Source organism: Amphiura filiformis, chromosome 15 (assembly GCF_039555335.1).
Source record: "Amphiura filiformis chromosome 15, Afil_fr2py, whole genome shotgun sequence".
NCBI classification, from domain to species: Eukaryota; Metazoa; Echinodermata; class Ophiuroidea; order Amphilepidida; family Amphiuridae; genus Amphiura; species Amphiura filiformis.
This window is the reverse complement of record NC_092642.1, coordinates 10,140,381-10,162,101: the sequence shown is the minus strand read 5'-3', so window position 1 is coordinate 10,162,101 and position 21,721 is coordinate 10,140,381. Positions and strand designations below refer to the sequence as shown.

Below are 21,721 nucleotides of genomic sequence, written 5' to 3'. Positions count from 1 at the left end.
CTCCTGGGGCTATCAGTGCACCAACTCAGGGCCCTGAGGCTGCTTTATTTGATGAGAAACGGCATGCTTTGTATTTTTACATTTGGGCCCCTGGGGCCCGTGACCTTTGACCTATGGGGCCAAAATGGGCAAAAGGCACATCTATGGGGTAGGGCCATTAAGTGTGCCCAGGCATAGATAACTAGATGGCACAGTTGTGTTTGACCAAACACAAATATCTATGCCTGTGTTTCCCACCCTAACCCCCTTAACCCACCATGACACTCTTAATCCATCATGACACCCCATGTTCTAAAAGGGCTATCAGTATACCAACGAAAAAAATTGAAATAAATTAATAAATTAAAAATCAAATAATACCCCTTTAATTGCATTTGCTGTGTAAACGCTTGAAGGCGCTCCTCCTTAAATAATGCAACAAACATGTTCCATACAAAAAAAAAAATCAAAAAAAAAATATCAAAAAAATCTGAATACCCCTTTAATCCCAAAACGGAGTGTCCCTTTAATGGCTGTTCCATCACCCTAACACCCACTGACACCCCATATTCTAAAAGGGCTATCAGTATACCAAAAATAAAAATAAAAATTAATTAATTAATTAAAAATCAAATAATAGCCCTTTAATTGCATTTGCTGTGTAAACGCTTGAGGGCGCTCCTCCTTAAATAATGCAACAAACATGTTCCATACAAAAAAAATCAAAAAAAAAAAAAATCAAAAATCTGAATACCCTTTAATCCCAAAACGGAGTGTCCCTTTAATGGCTGTTCCATCACCCTACACTGAAAACCTATCTGTGTACCAAATCTGAGCCCTGTAGCTACTTTATTTGCTGAGAAACGGCCGGCCCTTTGTTTTAACATTTGGGCCTCTGGGCCCCTAGCCTTAAAAATCTGGGGCCATAATTGGTAAAATGCATATCTACAAGTTCGGGCCCATACGTGTGCCACATATGAGCCCTAGTGCCCTTGTAGTTTCACAGCTAACCTTGTCAAACTGTTGCCCCTTTTTTTAACATTTGGGGCCCTGGGGCCCATAATATATGACATATGGGGCTCATGTATACATGTAAATATAGAGTACTCCTGGGGCTATCAGTGCACCAACTCAGGGCCCTGAGGCTGCTTTATTTGATGAGAAACGGCATGCTTTGTATTTTTACATTTGGGCCCCTGGGGCCTGTGACCTTTGACCTATGGGGCCAAAATGGGCAAAAGGCACATCTATGGGGTAGGGCCATTAAGTGTGCCAAATATGAGCCATGGGGCCCTTGTAGTTTTGGAGATAGTCCTGTTAATATGAAGCGTGAGAAGAAGGAGGAGAAGGACTAGATGGCACAGTTGTGTTTGACCAAACACGAATATCTATGCCTGTGTTTCCCACCCTAACCCCCTTAACCCACCATGACACTCTTAATCTATCATGACACCCCATATTCTAAAAGGGCTATCAGTATACCAACGAAAAAAATTAAATTAAATTAATTAATTAAAAATCAAATAATACCCCTTTAATTGCATTTGCTGTGTAAACGCTTGAGGGTGCTCCTCCTTAAATAATGCAACAAACATGTTCCATACAAAAAAAAATCCAAAAAAAAAATCCAAAAATCTGAATATCCCTTTAATCCCAAAACGGAGTGTCCCTTTAATGGCTGTTCCATCACCCTATACTGAAAACATATCTGTGTACCAAATCTGAGCCCTGTAGCTACTTTATTTGCTGAGAAACGGCCGGCCCTTTGTTTTAACATTTGGGCCTCTGGGCCCCTAGCCTTAAAAATCTGGGGCCATAATTGGTAAAATGCATATCTACAAGTTCAGGCCCATACGTGTGCCACGTATGAACCCTAGTGCCCTTGTAGTTTCACAGCTAACCTCGTCAATCTGTTGCCCCTTCTTTTAACATTTGGGGCCCTGGGGCCCATAATATATGACATACGGGGCTCATGTATATCTGTAAATATAGAGTACCCCTGGGGCTATCAGTGCACCAACTCAGGGCACCGAGGCTGCTTTATTTGATGAGAAACGGCATGCTTTGTATTTTTACATTTGGGCCCCTGGGGCCCGTGACCTTTGACCTATGGGCCCAAAATGGGCAAAAGGCACATCTATGGGGTAGGGCCATTAAGTGTGCCAAATATGAGCCCTGGGGCCCTTGTAGTTTTGGAGATAGCCCTGTTAATATGAAGCGTAAGAAGGAGAAGGAGAAGAAGAAGAAGAAGGAAAAGGAGAAGACTAAAGAGCATAAGCAGAATATCTATGCCCTGTTGCACAGGCATAGATAAAAAGGAGAAGACTAAAGAGCATAAGCAGAATATCTATGCCCTGTTGCACAGGCATAGATAAAGAGCATAAGGAGAATATATATGCCCTGTTACACAGGCATATATAAAGAGCATAAGGAGAATATATATGCCCTGTTGCACAGGCATATATAAGGATAACAATATACCCGTTCATGCTTCGCATGCGGGTATAAAAAGTAAAAGAGATACTCCCAGGGGGCCACTCATATAAATGGTCTGTATGCATGTGTGACCAAGTAAAAAGGGGTGTTTTTCTTAGGCAAGGCAAGTTACGTTTGTGACGCATTTAGGGTCTAAAAAACACTGATTTTCAAGAATAAGGGTAGTTTTCTGAATCTGAACAGCTTGTTTAGGGTACCTTTTCAAATTTTTGGTAAATTAAGAGTCCAAAAAGGGTACATTTGTTGCATTTTTGGAAAAAAAATTTGGTCACGCATGCATACACTGTGATATTTGAGTGGCCCCCGGGGAGAGACTATAGCTCTAAAAATACCAAGCAATGTTCGGTTGGAGAAAGCTACTTAACAACACCCAAATGCACGCAGAAGTGAAAATCCTTAAAATCATCTAAAATTGGACTAGCCCAATGTAATGAAAAGCACAGGAAGTGGTCTGGGGCTGCCTGCTATAGGTGCTGGCAAAGATCAGTATCATTGGTTTTAGGTGTGTAGTTTTTTTGATGGTATTTAATTGAAATTACACAACACATTTTCTCACACAGATGAAAAGTGTCCTGGAAGGTACTCCATACAGTCCTGCTGAAGGAATGGGTGTAGAGGTAGAACCATTGAAAGGCAAGAGGAACTTGGAATTCTTGGAGTCTGGTTACAAGTCTCACACACCTAGTGCTGAAGAAGGCTACACACAGTCTATCAAAGGAGTCACTTACTCCTTCTATGGTAAGTTAGTCTTGCTACAAGTCTCACACACATAATGCTGAAGAAGGCTACACACAGTCAAAGGAGTCATTTACTCTTTCAATGGTAAGTTAGTCTGGCTACAAATCTCACACACCAAGTGCTGAAGAAGGCTACACACAGTCTATCAAAGGAGTCACCCCTTCTATGGTAAGTTATTGTGGTTACAAGCCTCACACACCTAGTGCTGAAGAAGGCTACACACAGTCTATCAAAGGAGTCACAAGGGGTTTGAAAACAAGTGTGAAATGCAATTTTTACGGAATTTTTTTTTCTTTTTTTTTCAAATTGCTTTATTTTTTTTGGCCTTACTCCTTCTATTGTAAGTTAGTCTTGCTACAAGTCTCACACACCTAGTGCTGAAGTATATCAAAGGATTCACTTACTCCTTCTATGGTTAGTTAATCTGGTTACAAATCTTATACATGACCTAGTGCTGATTGAAATGAAATGCTTTAAAATGTGAGTTTCCATCACCTGCCAAGTTTTGATAGGATGGGTCACAAATTATTGTAATTTTGCCATTTGCAGGTGACCTTCACAGAGTCGATGTTGTTACCAGACAGAAGCTTGCTGGTCTCCTGGATGGCTACTCACCATATGGACTAGACTGGACAGGGGTAGCTGAGAAGGTTGGACTTGGTAACATGGTCAACAACCTACGACTGATGAGCAATCCAACGTTAGAATTGCTCAAATACTACGAGGTAAGTCAATGGCTTGGCTTGTAATCAGTTTTGTTATTTTGTATTTCGACTGCTCATTGCCAGAAGTGGGTAAGTGCAATAGCTGCCATGTGTAGATGAGTACAATATACTGTGTGTAAATTGCCAAAAGTTCTCAGGGCAGCTATTGCACTTCCCCACTTCTGGAACTGAGCAGTCAATAATTTTGTCTGCTATAACTTTGAAACAAATCTTCTTTCATATCGACATAATGTAAGCAGCTATAACTTATGGCCAAATGTTACCAGGTTTGTGTTCAGTAATCATTGATTGATTGTTGAATTGCATCACTTTGTAAAGCATCATGGAAACATCATATTTATAGGTTAATGAACGCGTATTACTTGTTGGAAGAGAAATTAGACAAAATAATGCACGCGCGCTGATGTTGATGCGTCTAATGCATGAGCCCCAAAGGGGGGAGTGCATTAGACGCATCAACATCAGCGCAAGTGCATTATTTTGTCTAATTCTCTCCCAACAAGTAATACCCGTTTATTAACCTATTTCATACACGAGTAGAAGAAAAACAAACATTATTTTTTCTGTTTTTATAACGTATTATCACTAAAAATGTTGGAAAATAGAAGCAAATATAAATGCATCAACCCGCCCGAAAAATGAATCAATCCTACGAAAAAATACTCCTGAAAAGAAATAGGCACTCCCAAATAGTAGGGTCAATTTTGGACCTCCAGTGACCATCATTTCTAAACAGCAATTTTTTGATGGATTCTTGTACTTTGGGGTATTTTAAACAAAATAAGCTCCTATGTCCCTCACCAAAGTGTGGGCATTAGCTGGGAGAAGCCAAAATCCAAAATGGCCGCTTGTAAATCCATTTTGAAAAAGTGAATTTTCGGTATCTTCTGAACGCTTTGGTAACGTTTGAAGTCATTAAGGTGTCATTTTGACTAATTTTGTGGTGAGAAATCCATTAAAGGCATTATTTTACCCATTTTTGGCCATCTTTGTCATCAAATCCAAGATGGCCGCCTTAAAGCTGTACTAGAAATACATTAAATTATACAGTACATTGAGAAACAACTCATAAATGTATTACAAGTGCACTTAATTCATCGTTTGTATTATAAATTGAACACCGATTCAATGTTTGTAACATTTATTCACAAATGAGATCGTCTGCTACTGAAAACAATCCAAAATGGCGCCCATAGCAACCAAAATCCTCATAAGCAACGCATTAAAATAACAAAAAAATCAATGTTTTTTGACATGTATGTGGAATTATTATACCTATTCTTAGTATATCAAGGTTGACTGATTGTAAGAAAGTGAAAGAGTGGTCATAGTGGGTAGAGGTAAACAAAAAGTTCAAAATGGCTGCCCTTAGCAACCATTTTGGATGAAAAACATCACAGTAATGCAGTAAAACTACTATAAAATAAGTGATTTTTGACCTTAATGTGTATGTAATTAGTCTTATCCTAGCAAATCGAGGCCTATTAATTAAATGAAGATACCAGTTTGATCAAAGGAAACAAGTCCAAAATGTTCAAAATGGCCGACCAAAGGAGACCATAGCAACCACATTTTACCTAACAATTAGCAATAAAATGTCTATAAATCATGCACTTTTTGACCAGGTTGAGTATTCAATGTGTCTTTTTTTAAGTAAATCATATCCTATTGATGGAATGAAGATAACAATTTGGTCAAAGGTGGTCAAACTACTGATAAAATATCCAAAATGGCTGACTAAAGGCGGCCATAGCAACCAAATTCACATAGTAACACAGTAAAATTACTATAAATCATGTACTTTTTGACCTGGTTGAGTATCAAATGTGTCTTTCCTAATACATGAAAGCACATTGATGGAATGAAGATAACAATTTGATCAAAGAAGGCCAAACATATCCAAAATATTCAAAATGGTATGTGGAATAAAGGTGACCATAGCAACCAAAATTCAAATAGTCAGCGCTGTAAAATTAATTAATGAGATTGTCTGCTATACCTCGTAAAATTTAGAAAATGTATATTTTTTATATTTTAAAAGTCATTAGCCGATTTTTTGAACCATAAGGGGTTGTTTCTGACTAATTTAGTGATAAAAAATCCATTCCAGGTACTATTGTTAGGTTTTCTGGCCATCTTCATCATTAAATCTAAGATGGCCGCCATCGGCTGCACTACTAGAAATCCACTGAATTTTGCAGTATGCATTTATTTAAATGAAACCGATAAAACCATGTTATTCACTGTTTTCACTATTAATTCAAAAGCTATTCAATTCTTGCAATATTTATCCACAAATAAGACGTCTGCTACCATGTTAAGGTCATCCAAAAAATGTAGCTGCCGAAGTGAGCAATTTTGAAACTTTTGAAATTGTAAACAATTTTGTATCCTTTGAGCATGATGACAATTGTCCCAAAATTAGTTTTTACCAAATGAATACTAGAATTTCTAATAAATGCACACTTAAGTCAGAAAAATCTTGATTTTTTTAGTTATTTTATGAAGATTCTGGCCAAAAGTGTGTTTTTTTATTTTTTAATGTATGCATTAACGTTTTCAGTGAATTTTGATACTAAAAATAGATTATTTTTATTCTCCTCCTTTTGAGAAATATACTTTTACACACACTACATTTATAATTAAAATGATCAGCCTTAAAGTTTTACCTTTTAGTGGGTTAAGTACTGTATAACCTAAGTGGATGAAATATAAATCAAAACTTCAGGCACTGATTGGATTTCCGTAGTTGAAATATGGAATCTGAGCATTTTTGTAAAACCTGGAATGCAAGCTTTAATGGATTAAATTACCATTTAAAAAGTGTAAAAAACACACTTTAATGACTTCAAATCTTCATAATGGGCTACAGATTTATTCTTAATTGAACTCTTTTTTTTCTCAAAAATTTTCAAAAATATTTTGAACTTTTGTACAATTGCCATACCAAAAAGACGGATTTTGTTATTTTTTCAAAAAGTTCCCAGCCATTTTGATTTTAATGCCCACACTTTGGTGAGGGACATATGAATTAAGTAATACATTTTATTTGTTTAAATACAGCCCTTTGAAAGGCGGCCATCTTGGATTTGTTGATGACAAAGTACCTTTAATGGAATCCATCAAAAATTGCTGTTTAGGGAAGGATGATGGTTACATTTCAAAGTACAACTGGAGGTCTGTTTAGAAATGATTGACCCTACTAAAACTATACCACATGTTTATTAAAAAGTTCATTGTTACATCCTGTTATATCTTCTGATACACCCTGAAAAGTGACTTTAGGTTTGGGTCATTGTAATCTTTATTTTGAGTGTACAATCAAATAAAAATACAATCAAAACACCACATCAGGTGCTCAATAGTTATGTGGTTTCACTTTCCATATTATGTGCAAATAGGTGGAAATGCCCATGGGAAAAAAGTTGTTTCTTATGGGCAAACAAAACACTTTTTTTTTACCTAATGAATATTTAAGGGTATTTGTCGTGCTATACTAATGATTGATCATCATATATTCAATTTGCAGGAAATGGATGGTACAGTGGAAGAATTACTGTCAGTTTTGAAGGAATTAAAACGTCAAGATGCCGTGCAGCTCTTACACTATTGTGCACCACCAGTCAAATCTGGTAAGTCCAGAGGTGTAACCGGGTGGACATAAGATGAGAAGACATTGGGTTCTTGCCACCATAAATATCATGCTTTTATACAGTGACCCAAAATGATTAGTAAAGGGCGGGTCAACAGCTATCTTCATAAAAGTCAGATCCTGCTTGTATTTTTATACCAAATAAACTAGCCAAGCCTTATCAGGGCCTAATTTCCTATGACCCTGATTTTTTTGCCTGGAAGGTATCAGGAGATTCCTTTTTACAGGTGTGCACTCACAATATTGTAACAGTTAAAATTAGGTAGAAGGAATAACAAAGAAATGCAAAACGTAAATTTGTTAACATGTAATCTATACATTCTAAAGACCTGATAACAAAAAATTCCCAAACATATGTGTTATACATTCAAAATTCTAAAATGCTATACAAGTCCCAAACATATATTTCACACATTATAAAGACCTGATAACACAAAATGCTTTTCAGGTCCCTTGCATATATTTTATACATGCTAAAGACCTGATAACATAAAACACTTTTCAAATCCCAAGCACATATATATCTGAGCACACAAAATGCTTTTCAAAGTGCATGCTGTATACATTACATGTTAAAGACCTGATAATTCAAAGTGATTTTCAAGTCCCAAGCACATTATAAAGACCTAAGCTTCCTTCCTTCCTTCCTATATACGTGCTTACCTCAACTGTTTGAGTATCAGTATCAACGCACAGGCTTTAATTTACATGCACAGTTTATATGTGCATGATCCTGGAACCTAGGATTGATTGCAGATATCAGAAGCGGGAATGGCCCCCCTCTTTTCAAATAGCTGTGACAAGTAACCTGCACAGGGTTTGACTCTTCCAAACTTGCAACTTCCAAACCACAAGATGTCGTACACCCCCACACACCACCTATAAAATATCTGCATGTGCTAAGCAGTGTATGGGGGTGAGAAGAAGTTCTGCCATTTTATTCTGTAAAGTAACTGAACACAGTTGTAGGATTCCGACCTTATAGGAATATTTTGGGAGAGGAAGAGAATTCTCACCTATATGCAGCCAGGCTTGAACCCTCACTGATTGTATTCTCCAGGCTGATTAGGGCAGTGCTTTAACTGCTCAGCCATCTCTCCCTCCTACATGTAGACCTGATAAAATTTAAAGCCCCAAACAAATATTATATAAATTATTAAGGCATGATAACATCCTGTTAACAAAAACTAAAAACGGAGGCCCTGAAAATTTTGCGTTAACAAGGTTCCACTATGTATAAAACTATGAAGTGTGCATTAGTTGTTGATATTTTAATGCCTTACTCAATTTAAGTTGTTCTGAGAAATATATCACTATAATGACGCACAGAACTTTAATTGTATTGTACCTGAAACATGCCTGTTTCTTCGAGTACTATCCATTTTTAAAGATTTATGTACAGAAATTGTATCCATCTTGCGGGCGATGTGAGCATCAAATATCACATGTCAATGTACGTACATCCTGTGTTATTCTTTCAATTTCTATGAAAAATTGAGTGATTTTGACATGTTTACAGGAAATCTGTCAGAAAATGAAAAACTACTTCTCACCTTTTTTTAGAACATTCATCAATATCAAGTTGGTTATTGTATATATTTCCTGTGTCTTTGTCAATTTTGTTTCTCTCTGCCTGTTTAGAAATAATTTGTGAACCCCATACATATAATAGCACTAGCAATACTTTGTATAATTAATTAAATTTTTTTCTTCCAATTTTCACGAAAAATTAAGTGATTTTGGTATATTTACAGGAAATTTCAGACTATGAAAAGCTATACTTCTCACCTTTTCTTTTACATCAAGTTTGTTGTTGTATATATTTTCTGTTTCATTCTCTCTCGCTCTCTCTTCTTTTCAAAGAGGCGGTGCCCTTTTACAAATTTGTTGCTCCTTGCATAGCACTCTAGCAAATACTTTGAGTATATTGTATTTTTGTATAATAAACATCATATCATGTGATTTAAAGCAGTGGGGTGGGGTTCTTCATGGTTGAAGGTATACGGGGATGTGCTACAGTTTTGGCGTACCTTTTCAGCGATTTCAGAATATTGATGGGTGGGTTTTCAATGGAGACCAGTGGATGCAATTGGGAGCATTGCTTTTGACCAAAAGCGCCTAATTTGGGTGGTTTTTGGGTGTTTTTTTGTGAAAAATTGGTGTGGGGGGCAAAAACAACAAAAAGTATGTATATAGAGAAAGTCAGCATCTGAAAGTCTGCATGGACATCACCATACAAAAAGTTTTGAAGAAACCCCAGGCTTTTAAAGTATTATCATTTTGTACAACTTACTTCTTAATTCTAAAAGCTAACTAAATTTGAAAAAGCTGTATTAGGTTGTGTTAACCTAAGGACAAACAAAATAAATATACAACCCCAAGTTATGAATGGATGTTTAATTAATTGATGTTATGCACATGATCAAACTAATTACCAGGATGTAAAAGTGGACCTTTTTTTATTTATTTTCAGGGCTGATTTCAATTTTTACCTAAAAAAGCGGATCTTTTTATTGGGATTGGCATGGGGGTCCGTCCCTGGCTATGGCTCTGCACATAGCCAGTAAAAATAAGCCTCACATATTACAAAAGCATGCTATTTGGCAGTCAGTAATAGTGAGTACAGAAGTCATTCAAATCCACTGTTTATCAAATATAATCAACTCAATGTTCTTGACTTTATGTAAACTAAATACTGAGACACTTGTGTATAAATATTGCAATAACTTGTTGCTATCAGCATTTAATAATGTTTACAAATAATGCAAAAAATCATAATTATAACACTAGATATGCTTCTGACTGTGAATATCTAAATAATAAGCTTAACTTTGGCAAAGATCTTACCTTTATTTGGCACTAAGACGCCAGACAGAAATTTAACAAGCCCAAATTTTTCCCCGAAAATAATGATACAATAAATGCGAAAAAGAAGATGATAGACGATATAGTCTATAATTATACAAGTGTGAGCCCTGCTTGTGACTTCTTTTTATTAACAGTGTCATAGATTCTTTATGACATTGCCATGGGGGTGGGGTTGGAAACAATTTTGAAGTATAGTGAATCCAGCACCTTTTGCCGACAGAATAAGTTACAAATCCGCACAAAGATCACAAACATTTTTGCCATATTGAAGCTAAAATTAAGAAGGGGACCTAATCCGCCCTGTGGTGCAAAAGTAGAACAAATTCATGCGAAGAGGTTAAAAATTGGTATTTTTGAGGCTGAAACTGCCAAATAGAGTGTCCTGTGAGCGTCATAATGCCACACACCAGTTGTGCGTGTACTTCTAACAATAAATGTCTTTAAAAAGGACAATGCCATGGATGAAGTTCATGTTTCATAAAATGCATCTAACGAGGCCCAGCACGCTACAGCTTATATTACTGATTCCCCTATTCATAAACAAATATCCTTTGTCGATCATAATCGATTGGAATGATTCGGCAATAGCCGTGTGTGAAAGGAATCGGAATCCTAAATCGTGAATTTCCCAACAAGAATGTCTTACAAAAAAGTAAGACTCCCGCATCAACATTCTGCACTGTTACATGCATATGGTCGAATCCAACCAAAAGTGTCCACGGGCCAAAAATAAAAGTCCGAAATAAAAATGTCTCCACAATTTTTTCCTTTTTCCCATTGATTGATGACATATTGGCCTTATAGGAACCAAAAGTGCCATTACTAATCTTGAAAAATAAATCCAGGACGTGTGATAGTAAATGTGATATTAAAACCCAATGTTACCTACGAATACCACTAGGATGCTTTCACTATCGCAATACTAATCAACCTAAAACAAATGGAATATTCCCATTAACGCTTTTTTTCGTGTAATGTAGACCACAGGGTGTCAGGAAAATGCTAGCTCAACCAGAAAATATTTGTTTTTATTTTTATAACGCGATCAATATGATCTTAGTCAATTTATGCTAGTTTATTTTTGAAAATGAAGTTTAGGTCAGTTTCTGTATTTTATTTATCAAATGAGTATGAATCAATTTACACATTGTATAAAACGAGTAGGATATATGTTTTCAAGAATATTAGGAATTATAAGCATACACCTAACGCTTTATACAATGAAAAGGTGAACAAACCCGGTATTAAGTAGGTAACACGAGCGATTTAACAATATCTATATTGAGTTTAGAGGTTTAAAGTTTGCTATTATGGTAATGAATTAATACATTGGTAGTTTTTAGATCTATTTCAGCTGGTACGTCCAAATGAATAAATGCTATTACCTTAGATCAAAACTTTTTTGATGCTTTTAGCAAGATTTTGACCACTTCATTTTAATATACAAGTAGTTAATCAGCAATTTTACATAATAAATAATTGTTGAATGAATCCGTATATGGGTAATAATAGTGTCCTGGGGTACCGCTTAAAGTTTTTGACATTTAATTTCCATTGGTAGCGACACTTCATTACACATGTCATGTATTATGCTGTATTCGTAAGTAACATTTCAGTATTTGTAGGTAAGAATTAGACTTTTGTTGGATATCCCAATCAAAACTTCATTTTATAAAGCACTTTGAATGTATCATTTTTTCTTTATGTGCGTTTATTGATACTTTAGACCCTATCATGTATTAATAATGTCGGTTCACAGCGGTTGAAAGAGTATTGAAGTAAGAAACAAAGGCACTAAAGTGACTTTAATTTGCTTAATTGCACACAACTCGCTTAAAACCGTTATTGCAGACTTGTGAAGTCCATCTTGGAGTCAGTTACGTCTTGTGGCCTTTCGTTTGAGGGCAACTACAATTAGCTTTATACCAGGGTCCATCATTATGTTGTCTAGATCATGAGACAATGAGAACAGTAGTTTTTTCCATGGTATTCGTAGGTAACCTTAGCGAAAACGTCAAAAGTTACCTTCGAATAAATCAATTTAGACACAAATTACTCGACACCAGAAGGTCGGTAAACATTTAAAATGAAGCACACATGACAGTTGACAAATCCAAGTATTTATCCCTTCTAATCTTCTTTGAATCTGATTTTTCTTTCAAATGAGCAGACCGTCGTCTGTTTCAGTACATATTTTTCAACAATTAAGCCGTATTCAATTTTGCATGGTGGGCATGTATGTGAATTCGCAACTTTCATTGACATATGATTTGAAAGCAAACATACAGGCCTTCGTTATGTACCAATATGGGCATTGGCATGAATGGCGGTGTTTCACAATACTGTCATGATGTCAAATTGTATTCAGAGGTAACATTCGGTTACCGAAATTTACCTCTGAATACTTGCTTTTATTGTTGACATCTCAGAAATATTTAAACGCAGGCTATTGAAACTTGGTAGAAATAAAGAGTGTATTACCCTGCACCTATTGCTTAACTATTGTTTACTATTATTCTCTCACTTTGTGGAAATGACACAGCTTTTAACATGTATTCTGAGGTAATGCATATTTTTTACCAAACCTACCTTTGTGCCATTTAGAATTTCTGGCAGCTAAACACAATAATAAAGATGCCTGAATGCAATGCATTTCAGTATTGGACATATCAAAGCTTGTATCAATTATGCATTTATTAGTGATTTCCATTTTTAAAGATATATCTAGTGCTATGAAAAATTGTATTCAGTAGGTAATGTAAAAAATACCACTCAAAAAATGATCACAAAAAATTCATAATTATGTACAAATATGTGAAAAATTGAACAGGCAATCTTTGAATACACGCCTTTCAGGAAATCAATTTAGATTCAATCCAATGACTTCTTTTCATAACTGATTTAGACGTTTTTTAAAAATACTTTAAGAAATATTTTGAAAAATGGGTAAAAATAGCATGTTTTGGGGTCTCTGTGTCTAAGTTTTTCACAGAAGGGGTCTTATTATATATGGATGAAGCGTATGATCAAGGCGAATAAACACAATACAAAAATGAATGCCAATTGATTAATACTTTTAAGTTATGGCCCTGAACATGCCGTGTACACTTTTCGTTGGATTCGACCATATACTCGTAGCCCAATCATAGCACCCAGTTTGGGTTTGGTTTCGAAATATTGCAATTTTAGATTTGGGTATTAGCATTTCATATTTGAAAGAACTAATGTTTTTAAACATTAGTTCTTTCAAATATGAAATGCTAATACCCAAATCTAGAACAAATAATCATTATATTTATAAAGATATAGCAAACTTTTCATGGTAGAGATTGGACCCAAGACAAAGTACACCTAAATTAAGTGTCAATTCAGAGTTAACCCGCCCATGGCAAAAAAAAGTTACAAGCCCAACAGCAAAAGTACATGTCATTGGCGTGTGGGCATGTGTAATAGACCAACCCTGTAATTGTAATTAAACATCCATTGTTTAGGCATGACTAACATGAAATTAACGCAGACTGGCACTGATTGATGCTGCCTATGGGAAGTATCATTATGACAGTTTAATTCATATTTATTCAGACGATGGTGGCCGACAGTCATTTAATGCGGCAACAGCCAATAGCGTAAACAAAACAGACAATATGACGGCAACACTGCCTGGACGTTGGACGCCCCGTGCCGAGGTGCGTTTTTAGCACTATTGGCCCGTTACAGAAAAAAAAAAATGCACAAAATATATTTCCCAGTGCAATGTATACATTTTCACATGATTGAAAATAAATAATTTTGGAATCAAAATGAATGAAGAAAAAAATTATTATAGTCGGGAGTGGGAATTGAACTCGGGACCCTTTGCGTGGCAGGCGAATTCAGTTACTAACCGTTACACCACGTATACATTGGTACACGTGGGGGAAAATTTTCAGTATATATCATAACATATCGTGCGTTATTCATGCAAAAAATTCAAAAATAAAGTTCTTACAATGAGGTTCACTGTCGAACCTCAACGGATTTAGACTGATAAAATATAGTGCTTGATATCATGCATACACTTTTGAGACATTTTTGTGTTAACGTGTAAAACCAATGACGACGTCAAAATTCAGTCAATCTTGGCCGGCCCCCTGTATTTATTACTGGCAAATTACATGATAATCATCATATTAGTGATATTTTCGTGCCGGTTGTCATTCAGTACTGCCTTATTAAATTGTGATGAATAGCTTTAATGAAATAGCCCAAAAGCTGTCAGCATGTGGACTAATTAGTTTTGGAAATTACTTCATTAGTAATTACATTATGCGGAATATGTGACCCATCTTACAGAAGCATGGCAGTTGTCGTCAAAAATTAACTTGTAGGTTTCTTTACCAGACTAAAGGACTGCCTTTAAGCTTTAAAATGACACATCTTCCATTGATGTCGTATGTAGAATGGTGATTTTATCTGACAAATAGAATTCAAAATCCTTATTATTTTCTTCATTTTTGGGGATACATTTTCTTCAGTATCTTTTAAATGTGGGTTTCCGACAACTGCCGTGTTTCGATGTGATGGGTCACATACACATTTTTTAAAGCTATTAATAATAATAGCCCCAATTTGAGTAAATCAGTGTTACTGTTAGGAGCAATTATTGTCTTTGGGCTTCATTAGGAGCAATAATTGTCTTTGTGCTATTCCAGTTGAAATCTATACAATGAAAGACACAAGGGGAAAGAAAAAGGGCAAGGTACACCAACTTGATGTGGGAAAACAAGTAAAATACAGACTAGACAGTATGCAGGGAGGGGGGCAAAAACAGCAAATGTAGGCATTAGAAGTAGGTAAAGTTTGATAGCCAAAAAATCCCAGTTCTGGGGCCCAACAGAAGTGTAAACCTGCAAAAACAACATGGATCAATAGGGATATAAAAGTACACTAGAACAAGTGATGAAAATCACTGCATATAAACAGACATGATAAACCAAACAACCAATGTAGGCACAAAAACAGGCACAGTTTGATGGCCAAAAATTGCCAAGCCCGCAGAAGTGTCAGGAAAACAGTACTGGAAGTGATGAAAATTACTGTGATACTGCTCTTCTTCAGGGACACAACAAAATATAAAAACAATCATGCTGTAGTTTCAAAATAAATTCAAGTCAAAAACTGAAGGCAAGTTAAAATAGTAAAATAGTAGCAAACAAGACAACAGAGCAAAATAAGCTGTGTCTTAACTCAATGAAAGCAAAGAAATACACAACCTTAATCTTCCACACAGGTGGTGTAGATTTCAAATGGAGTCACTCATTTAGGTAAGGTAACCTCATTTGAAATGCACACTCTTTGTGTGGAAAAATAAGGTCATGTCTTTATTAGGGGGTGTATGGATTTCAGCTGGAATAGCCCATTTGCATTGGCATCACTGCATTAATTAACAGTAATTATAACTAATGGAATTAGATTATTAATTTCCAATTGGACACCTAGAAAAAAGGACAAGGTCGCTTTTCATTATTTATTATTTGGTAACAGTTCATATTGCACCAGTTGAAGGTAATGCATTTGCTTTGAAGTCCATGGTCCGATTGCTAATAACCTCATCCCCAGGATACCAGATTTGACTAGAAGTCAAATTTTTGGTATCAAATTTATGGTAAATGAACATGAATATATCTTCCATGATTTTAATATTAGAAGCAATATGCTCTTGGAATATAAATGCAATACACACTATTGGGTTGGTACACCACCATGCAGACCTGGGGCCACTTAAAAGCCATATTATAACATTTGCTGAGGAGAATGCCCTCAAATTTTTTGAATTCTGGTTTTTACACGATTGTAATGTACTTTAGTAAACAAAGATGATCTGCAAAAATGAAGACTTTAGGTGCTGTAGTTTTGAAATATTTTTGAATAAAATGCAGGAACCGTTGTTTTATTATTAGGATGGAAATATTAGTCGCACACGTATGCGATGTTCATAACACGCATAACACAGTACGTATAGGGCGTATGTGCACACATATCAGAGGGTCGTATCCGTATTACAACTGCTGGAGTAACATGCATTGGTGCTAGTAGTAAATTCCAATTTTATTTGCTTTACCTCACTTGTTCGGCTCAAAATTAAAAGGGGACATATCTAACAGTAAAAGCTATTAGTATTTTATGGAAAATAAATACTAACCTATTTTTACAGAAATGTTATAATATGGCTTTAACACAAATTACCATACAGGTATGTTTCCACAACGGCAAAAGAACCCTGTTTTAGGACTGTGCAGCTCCAAAAGACCCATAAATTTGATCAAAACAGATTTCAACAAAATTAAAAAAAAAAAAAAATGGCATTTTTGCCCAAATTGACCATGCAGATGGATTTGTTAAGTCTTTACCATTCTAAATATGTATACTTTGAGATCAACTGAAATTTTGAGAACAATTTTTTTCTTGGATGTCCACTGACAAATGTCATAAAAAGAGGATGCTGGGATCACATGATTCTCCTTTAAGTCATGGCCAACTAAAAACTCAAATTTTCTTGTTTTCTTTCTCAGCAGGTAAGCAAGACACAAGATGGGATTCAGCTTTTGGAACATTAGAAGAGTCCATGCAAGATATGGGTCTAACTAACAGATTGGTAGAGATTGATTGAAGATCTACCAGGGAAATTAAGACTACCAGTGGCACATAGGCCATCATGCAAAATCAGCTTATTTTTAGAATTTCAGCCACTTAGCCCCTGGGTGCATCTGAGCCCCAGTAGCCAGTTTCTGGATTACAGCTAGGTAAAGCTTCTAAGATGAGTGCCTTGTCAGGACCATGATTGAATATTGTAGAAGGCTATATGAATATGAAAATTAGCTGTGTGAGAATTGATCACACTGTTGCAGATGTACACTGTCGTCAGTACTACAGTAGCATAGCCAGCAAAAAAAAAAAAAAAAAGGTGGGGTGGGCGCAGAGTGCCCTCTGACAAAAAATGAAAGATTAAAGTGCCCCTGACAAAAAAAAAGGGAAAATAGGGAAGGCAAATGAATAGAAGTGGGACAAGGAGCCTGTTTTCCACCAAAATTCACCCCAATCAAGGTTCAATATGATGCAACTGGCAAATTTGTTTGTATCTTTGGCCCTGATTGTTTTATTTTGGGCCCCCATCAAGAAAGCTGGCTGTGCCACTGACTAGTGTTATTCAAATATAGCTAGTGATATACTACAGGGCAGGCGTTAAGGGATTTGGAAACTAGTGCGTTTTTTTTCTCACTCGGAAGGAATGGTTAATTTGGTTGGTGATGGTCTTAAAAGCATGTTCCAAGTTGTATTATGTGTACATTAACAAGCTAATTAGCTCACACAGAAATACATTTAATGAAAGAGCATAAAGATGTAAATAAGCCATACAACTCAAGAGAACATTTTGTTTATAATTTAATGTGTACGCCTAGGTTCAACAAAATGTGTTTGTCTACTGTAACTCAACCGACCCTAAAAATCTGTTGACCTAAAATTACTGATTCTAATTTGTCAATCTTTGGTAAATTTCAATTATTATTATTCATATTTTGTATAATTCTGGTCATTTTCTTCAGAGAAATGTCCAGTACAACTGTTTCACTGATTAGTGCTTTTTGGAACTAGGCAGTTAAGAAGGAGAAAACCCCAACATTTAGTGTGCTGTTACAAACAATTCTTTTTTTGTGGCTTGCATCTTGATGGACCTTTAATTTCAATTGTGAAAATAGACATGTACATAGTGTATTTTAAATAATCTGTTGCTGTGATATATTGTTTTTATTGTACACAGTGATATTCACATAGTTTGTGCTAAGGGTACGAGGGCAGGTTCTTCTTTGTGGTGAGATGTATCCCTCGGTGGCCGAGTTGAAGGGGTATGGGTTATGTTGCAAATACTAGATTACCTCCTGTGATGGGGGTGTTGCTGATATTAGAGCACATCATCAATCAGATGCTTTTTGTGGATAAATAAGTTTGTTCAGCTCTAAATTGTATAAAAGGGGTGAAAAAAGAGGCACACTTTGTTGACTCGTTTAAAAGGTAGAGATTTTTTATATTAAATTATTCAGTATTCACTATATGATACACTGTGTTTGGGATATTATTTTTCTACAGTAATGAAGATAATCTTTTTGCTTTTTCCTTAAATAATAAAACTAGAATTAGTTGAATTTTTCTATATGCCCCCTATGATTTCTACAAGGGGTTGAAGGTCATAATGGACGCTAAATCTCAAAAATGGTCCTATCATGTTGTAATGTGTCGCAAATTGTTTCTCATTGCTAGGAATAAAATACTAGTAGGTCATTTGTCATATTGTTCTACGGTGCTTGGTTAAAGGGATCTAACTTCGAAAAAGTCATATGTTAAATATTTCGCACACAGGTCAAATTATTAAAATGGTCAGATTTTATCGAAATTGATCTTTACCATAAGAAATCTCAAACATACTTAATTTCACAATTTTGGTGCAATAATTGTCATGTCCCCCTTCAGAGTTAATGCTGCCAAAGTTCATAGAAATATGTACATGAATAACCTTTGACCCATGATTTCATCCATTCTGAGGTTATTCATTTCTCAAACAAATTATTTTCCTATTTTGTTTGACAAGAGGAGTAATTCAAGACAAGTTATGAGTTGAAAATTGAATCGATATAGTAGTTTTGCTTCAGGTTATTAACCAGAAATAAACCCAGTTCTGATATCAAGGACAATTTGTTGTCTTATGTGATAACAATAGCATCGCTTTTCAAAAATAAATGACTGTGTAGCAGGGAATGTTTGCGAGGTATTTTATTAAAGTCGATGGAAATATTTCTAACCCATAGGCTTTAATGTGTGGCTGTTTGAAACTGCAAATAAAAGTAACAGCTGATCTGCAAGTTAAAATTGCAAAATAATTAATACTGCTAAAATATTCCTATATATACAGTAAACCAAAAGTGAGGTAGTTAAAGCCATATTATAACATTTGCTGAGGATGACACCGCAATATTTTCCAAAATTCTGTTTTTTACATGATTGTTATGTACTTTAGTAAACTAACATACCTGAAAACTAACATTTTATACCAAACAAATTACAATTCCTTTTCTTATGGAAATGTTATATGGCTTTAAGTGCTTCCTAGTGAACAAAGAGTTCAAATAGATATCATGTGAGTTATGGCAGAGCAGCTAATAATCTAAAGACCAATGCAGTGTGCACAGGTATATATTTCTCAGCAGTCCTGAGAGTATGCTTTCATTGTTCTAATTGAACAGATTTATCATCTCTATAGAGATGTAGCTAAAGTCGTACAGGAAGATTTATCATCTCTATAGAGATGTAGCTAAAGGCGTACAGGAACACGATATGAATAACAACCCAAAGAGCAGCTTTGTAAATGTGTATATATGTAAATACTCATAAATTAAATGTCTTTGGCAAAGCCAGAACTGTATTACTTATGCTGTGGTATCTAAAAACTGAAATTGAAATAGGAATATATATTTGCATCATGTAGTAGCAACTTGATTAAACATGTTGGCTTGTATCTCATGAAAAGGTAACGTGTAATATAATTATCACATTATATAATTATAGTCAAATTGTCATGTTTACTGCTGCTATCAGCAACATTTGCCCATTGCTGTAATTTAATGCATTCATTATAGTCCAGGGGTGTGATTCAGAGCTTGTGAAATATTCTGATAGTAATAGAAAATCATGAAAAACGGTGTGAAAATACCTCAAAACATACGCTATCCTGTGAGCTCGTGGAATTTCGTCATCAAAGTCAGCGAGAATGATTGTTGATTTGCGAGTCTGAAGTGTATTAATGTCACAAATTGTGGACCAATGTAACATTAGAAGGGTATAATTTGAGTTTGGGTCATGTGAGATTGACAAGGGCCTGTAGATATCAAACCCATTGCTTTTGAAGGTTTTGGCTTTTTTGGAACACTGGTGGTACCAGGTGTCACCAATTTAGCAAGTTTGTGACATGTAAATTCATGAAGCATGCATTGGGCTATTCCAGTTGAAATCCATACACCCCTTATGGAGGACATGACCTTAATACAATACAGGAGTGAGTGTGATTTTCAATTGTGGTTACTTGAATTAGCGACTCCATTTGACATCATGTCTTCCATAGGGGGTGTATGGATATCAACTGGAATGGCCCATTTTGATATAGCTGTGTACAAAATAAGCTTTAAAACTGACACTAAATTTCTTTTGGTACCATCACAGTGATCATACCATGTATATTTTTGAAAATATGGTACAATTAGTTACGGGGGTTTTCCAAATTTATTCACAGCACTGAATGAGGATTAACAAAGTCAATGTCCAATAATAATTAGTGATTAACTTAACAATTTAATTTGCTTTAGTATTCAGCAAGGTCCTTTAGGAGTCTGAAGATTAGGTGCTGTAATAAGTGGGATTTTGATTGGCTAATTGCACCACATCATCATCACATTGGCACCTCATTCACTGAACGAGCTGTGTAGCATTGTATGACCCAAGCATGACCGAATTCTTTTCACAAGTTAATCAGGGAGAGGGCAGTGCTGAATACTAAGATAGGAGCTTGCAATTAAGATTAATTTACATTCGTTTGTTGTTGCTTCTGAAAGAGTGATGGATCACTTTTTGCAATATTACCCAATTTTATAATTGCCCAAAACATGGTGTTTTTCAGGGTAAAAAGTAAGATCCACACAGCAATTTTGGAGGCCCTGGGCCTAGGCCCATCTGGCCCAATGGTAATTATAAATCCAGCCCTGCTGACGGTACAAGAACTACAAATAAGATTTTCAATGTGTATTTCGCTAAAATAGTGTGGCTTTAAGAGAATTGAGACATGTGTCTAGCATGCACATGAGGAAATTGTGTGAAAACTAACACTCTGAAGTCTTTTGTAAGGTGTACTAATGATTTGTATTGTACTATTCCGTACACACCTTTTTCATTTTACAAGACAAGAGTGACAAGACACGTAAAACAAGCAAATAGAATTGGAACACAGATTATTCCATAGATATGGAACACAGTTGCTTCCTGGAGAATAAAAACAATAGGGCCAGGGTAGCAAGTTGGCTCATGCAGTATGCAGGCATTTTGGCCCCCACACATGTGTGGGGCTTATGTTATATCACCCAGATGGTTCTTAGTTTGGTTGGTTGTTTAGCTGTCTGGTTGTTTGGCTGTCCGGTTTGTCCAGGCAGAAGCAAATAACCGATCAACTTCATTATTATGTTTT

At 35.7% G+C, this 21,721-nt stretch overlaps 1 protein-coding gene across 2 annotated transcripts in view; it reads left to right on the top strand.

Annotated features, from left to right (window-relative positions):
• Nucleotides 1–17,296, top strand: part of LOC140171229 (nuclear factor NF-kappa-B p105 subunit-like) — an 85,701-nt gene extending 68,405 nt beyond the window's left edge. Inside the window, exons 17-20 of one of the 2 annotated variants that reach the window (XM_072194449.1) lie at nucleotides 3,036–3,213; nucleotides 3,763–3,938; nucleotides 7,468–7,570; nucleotides 17,013–17,296. In XM_072194449.1, the coding sequence (XP_072050550.1) occupies nucleotides 3,036–3,213; nucleotides 3,763–3,938; nucleotides 7,468–7,570; nucleotides 17,013–17,107 (552 nt within the window). In that variant the 3' untranslated portion in view covers nucleotides 17,108–17,296. Of the gene's footprint in view, nucleotides 1–3,035; nucleotides 3,214–3,762; nucleotides 3,939–7,467; nucleotides 7,571–17,009 lie in introns of both variants that reach the window. The other variant, XM_072194448.1, reaches the window with a different exon arrangement.
• Nucleotides 17,297–21,721: the final 4,425 nt, after the last annotated feature.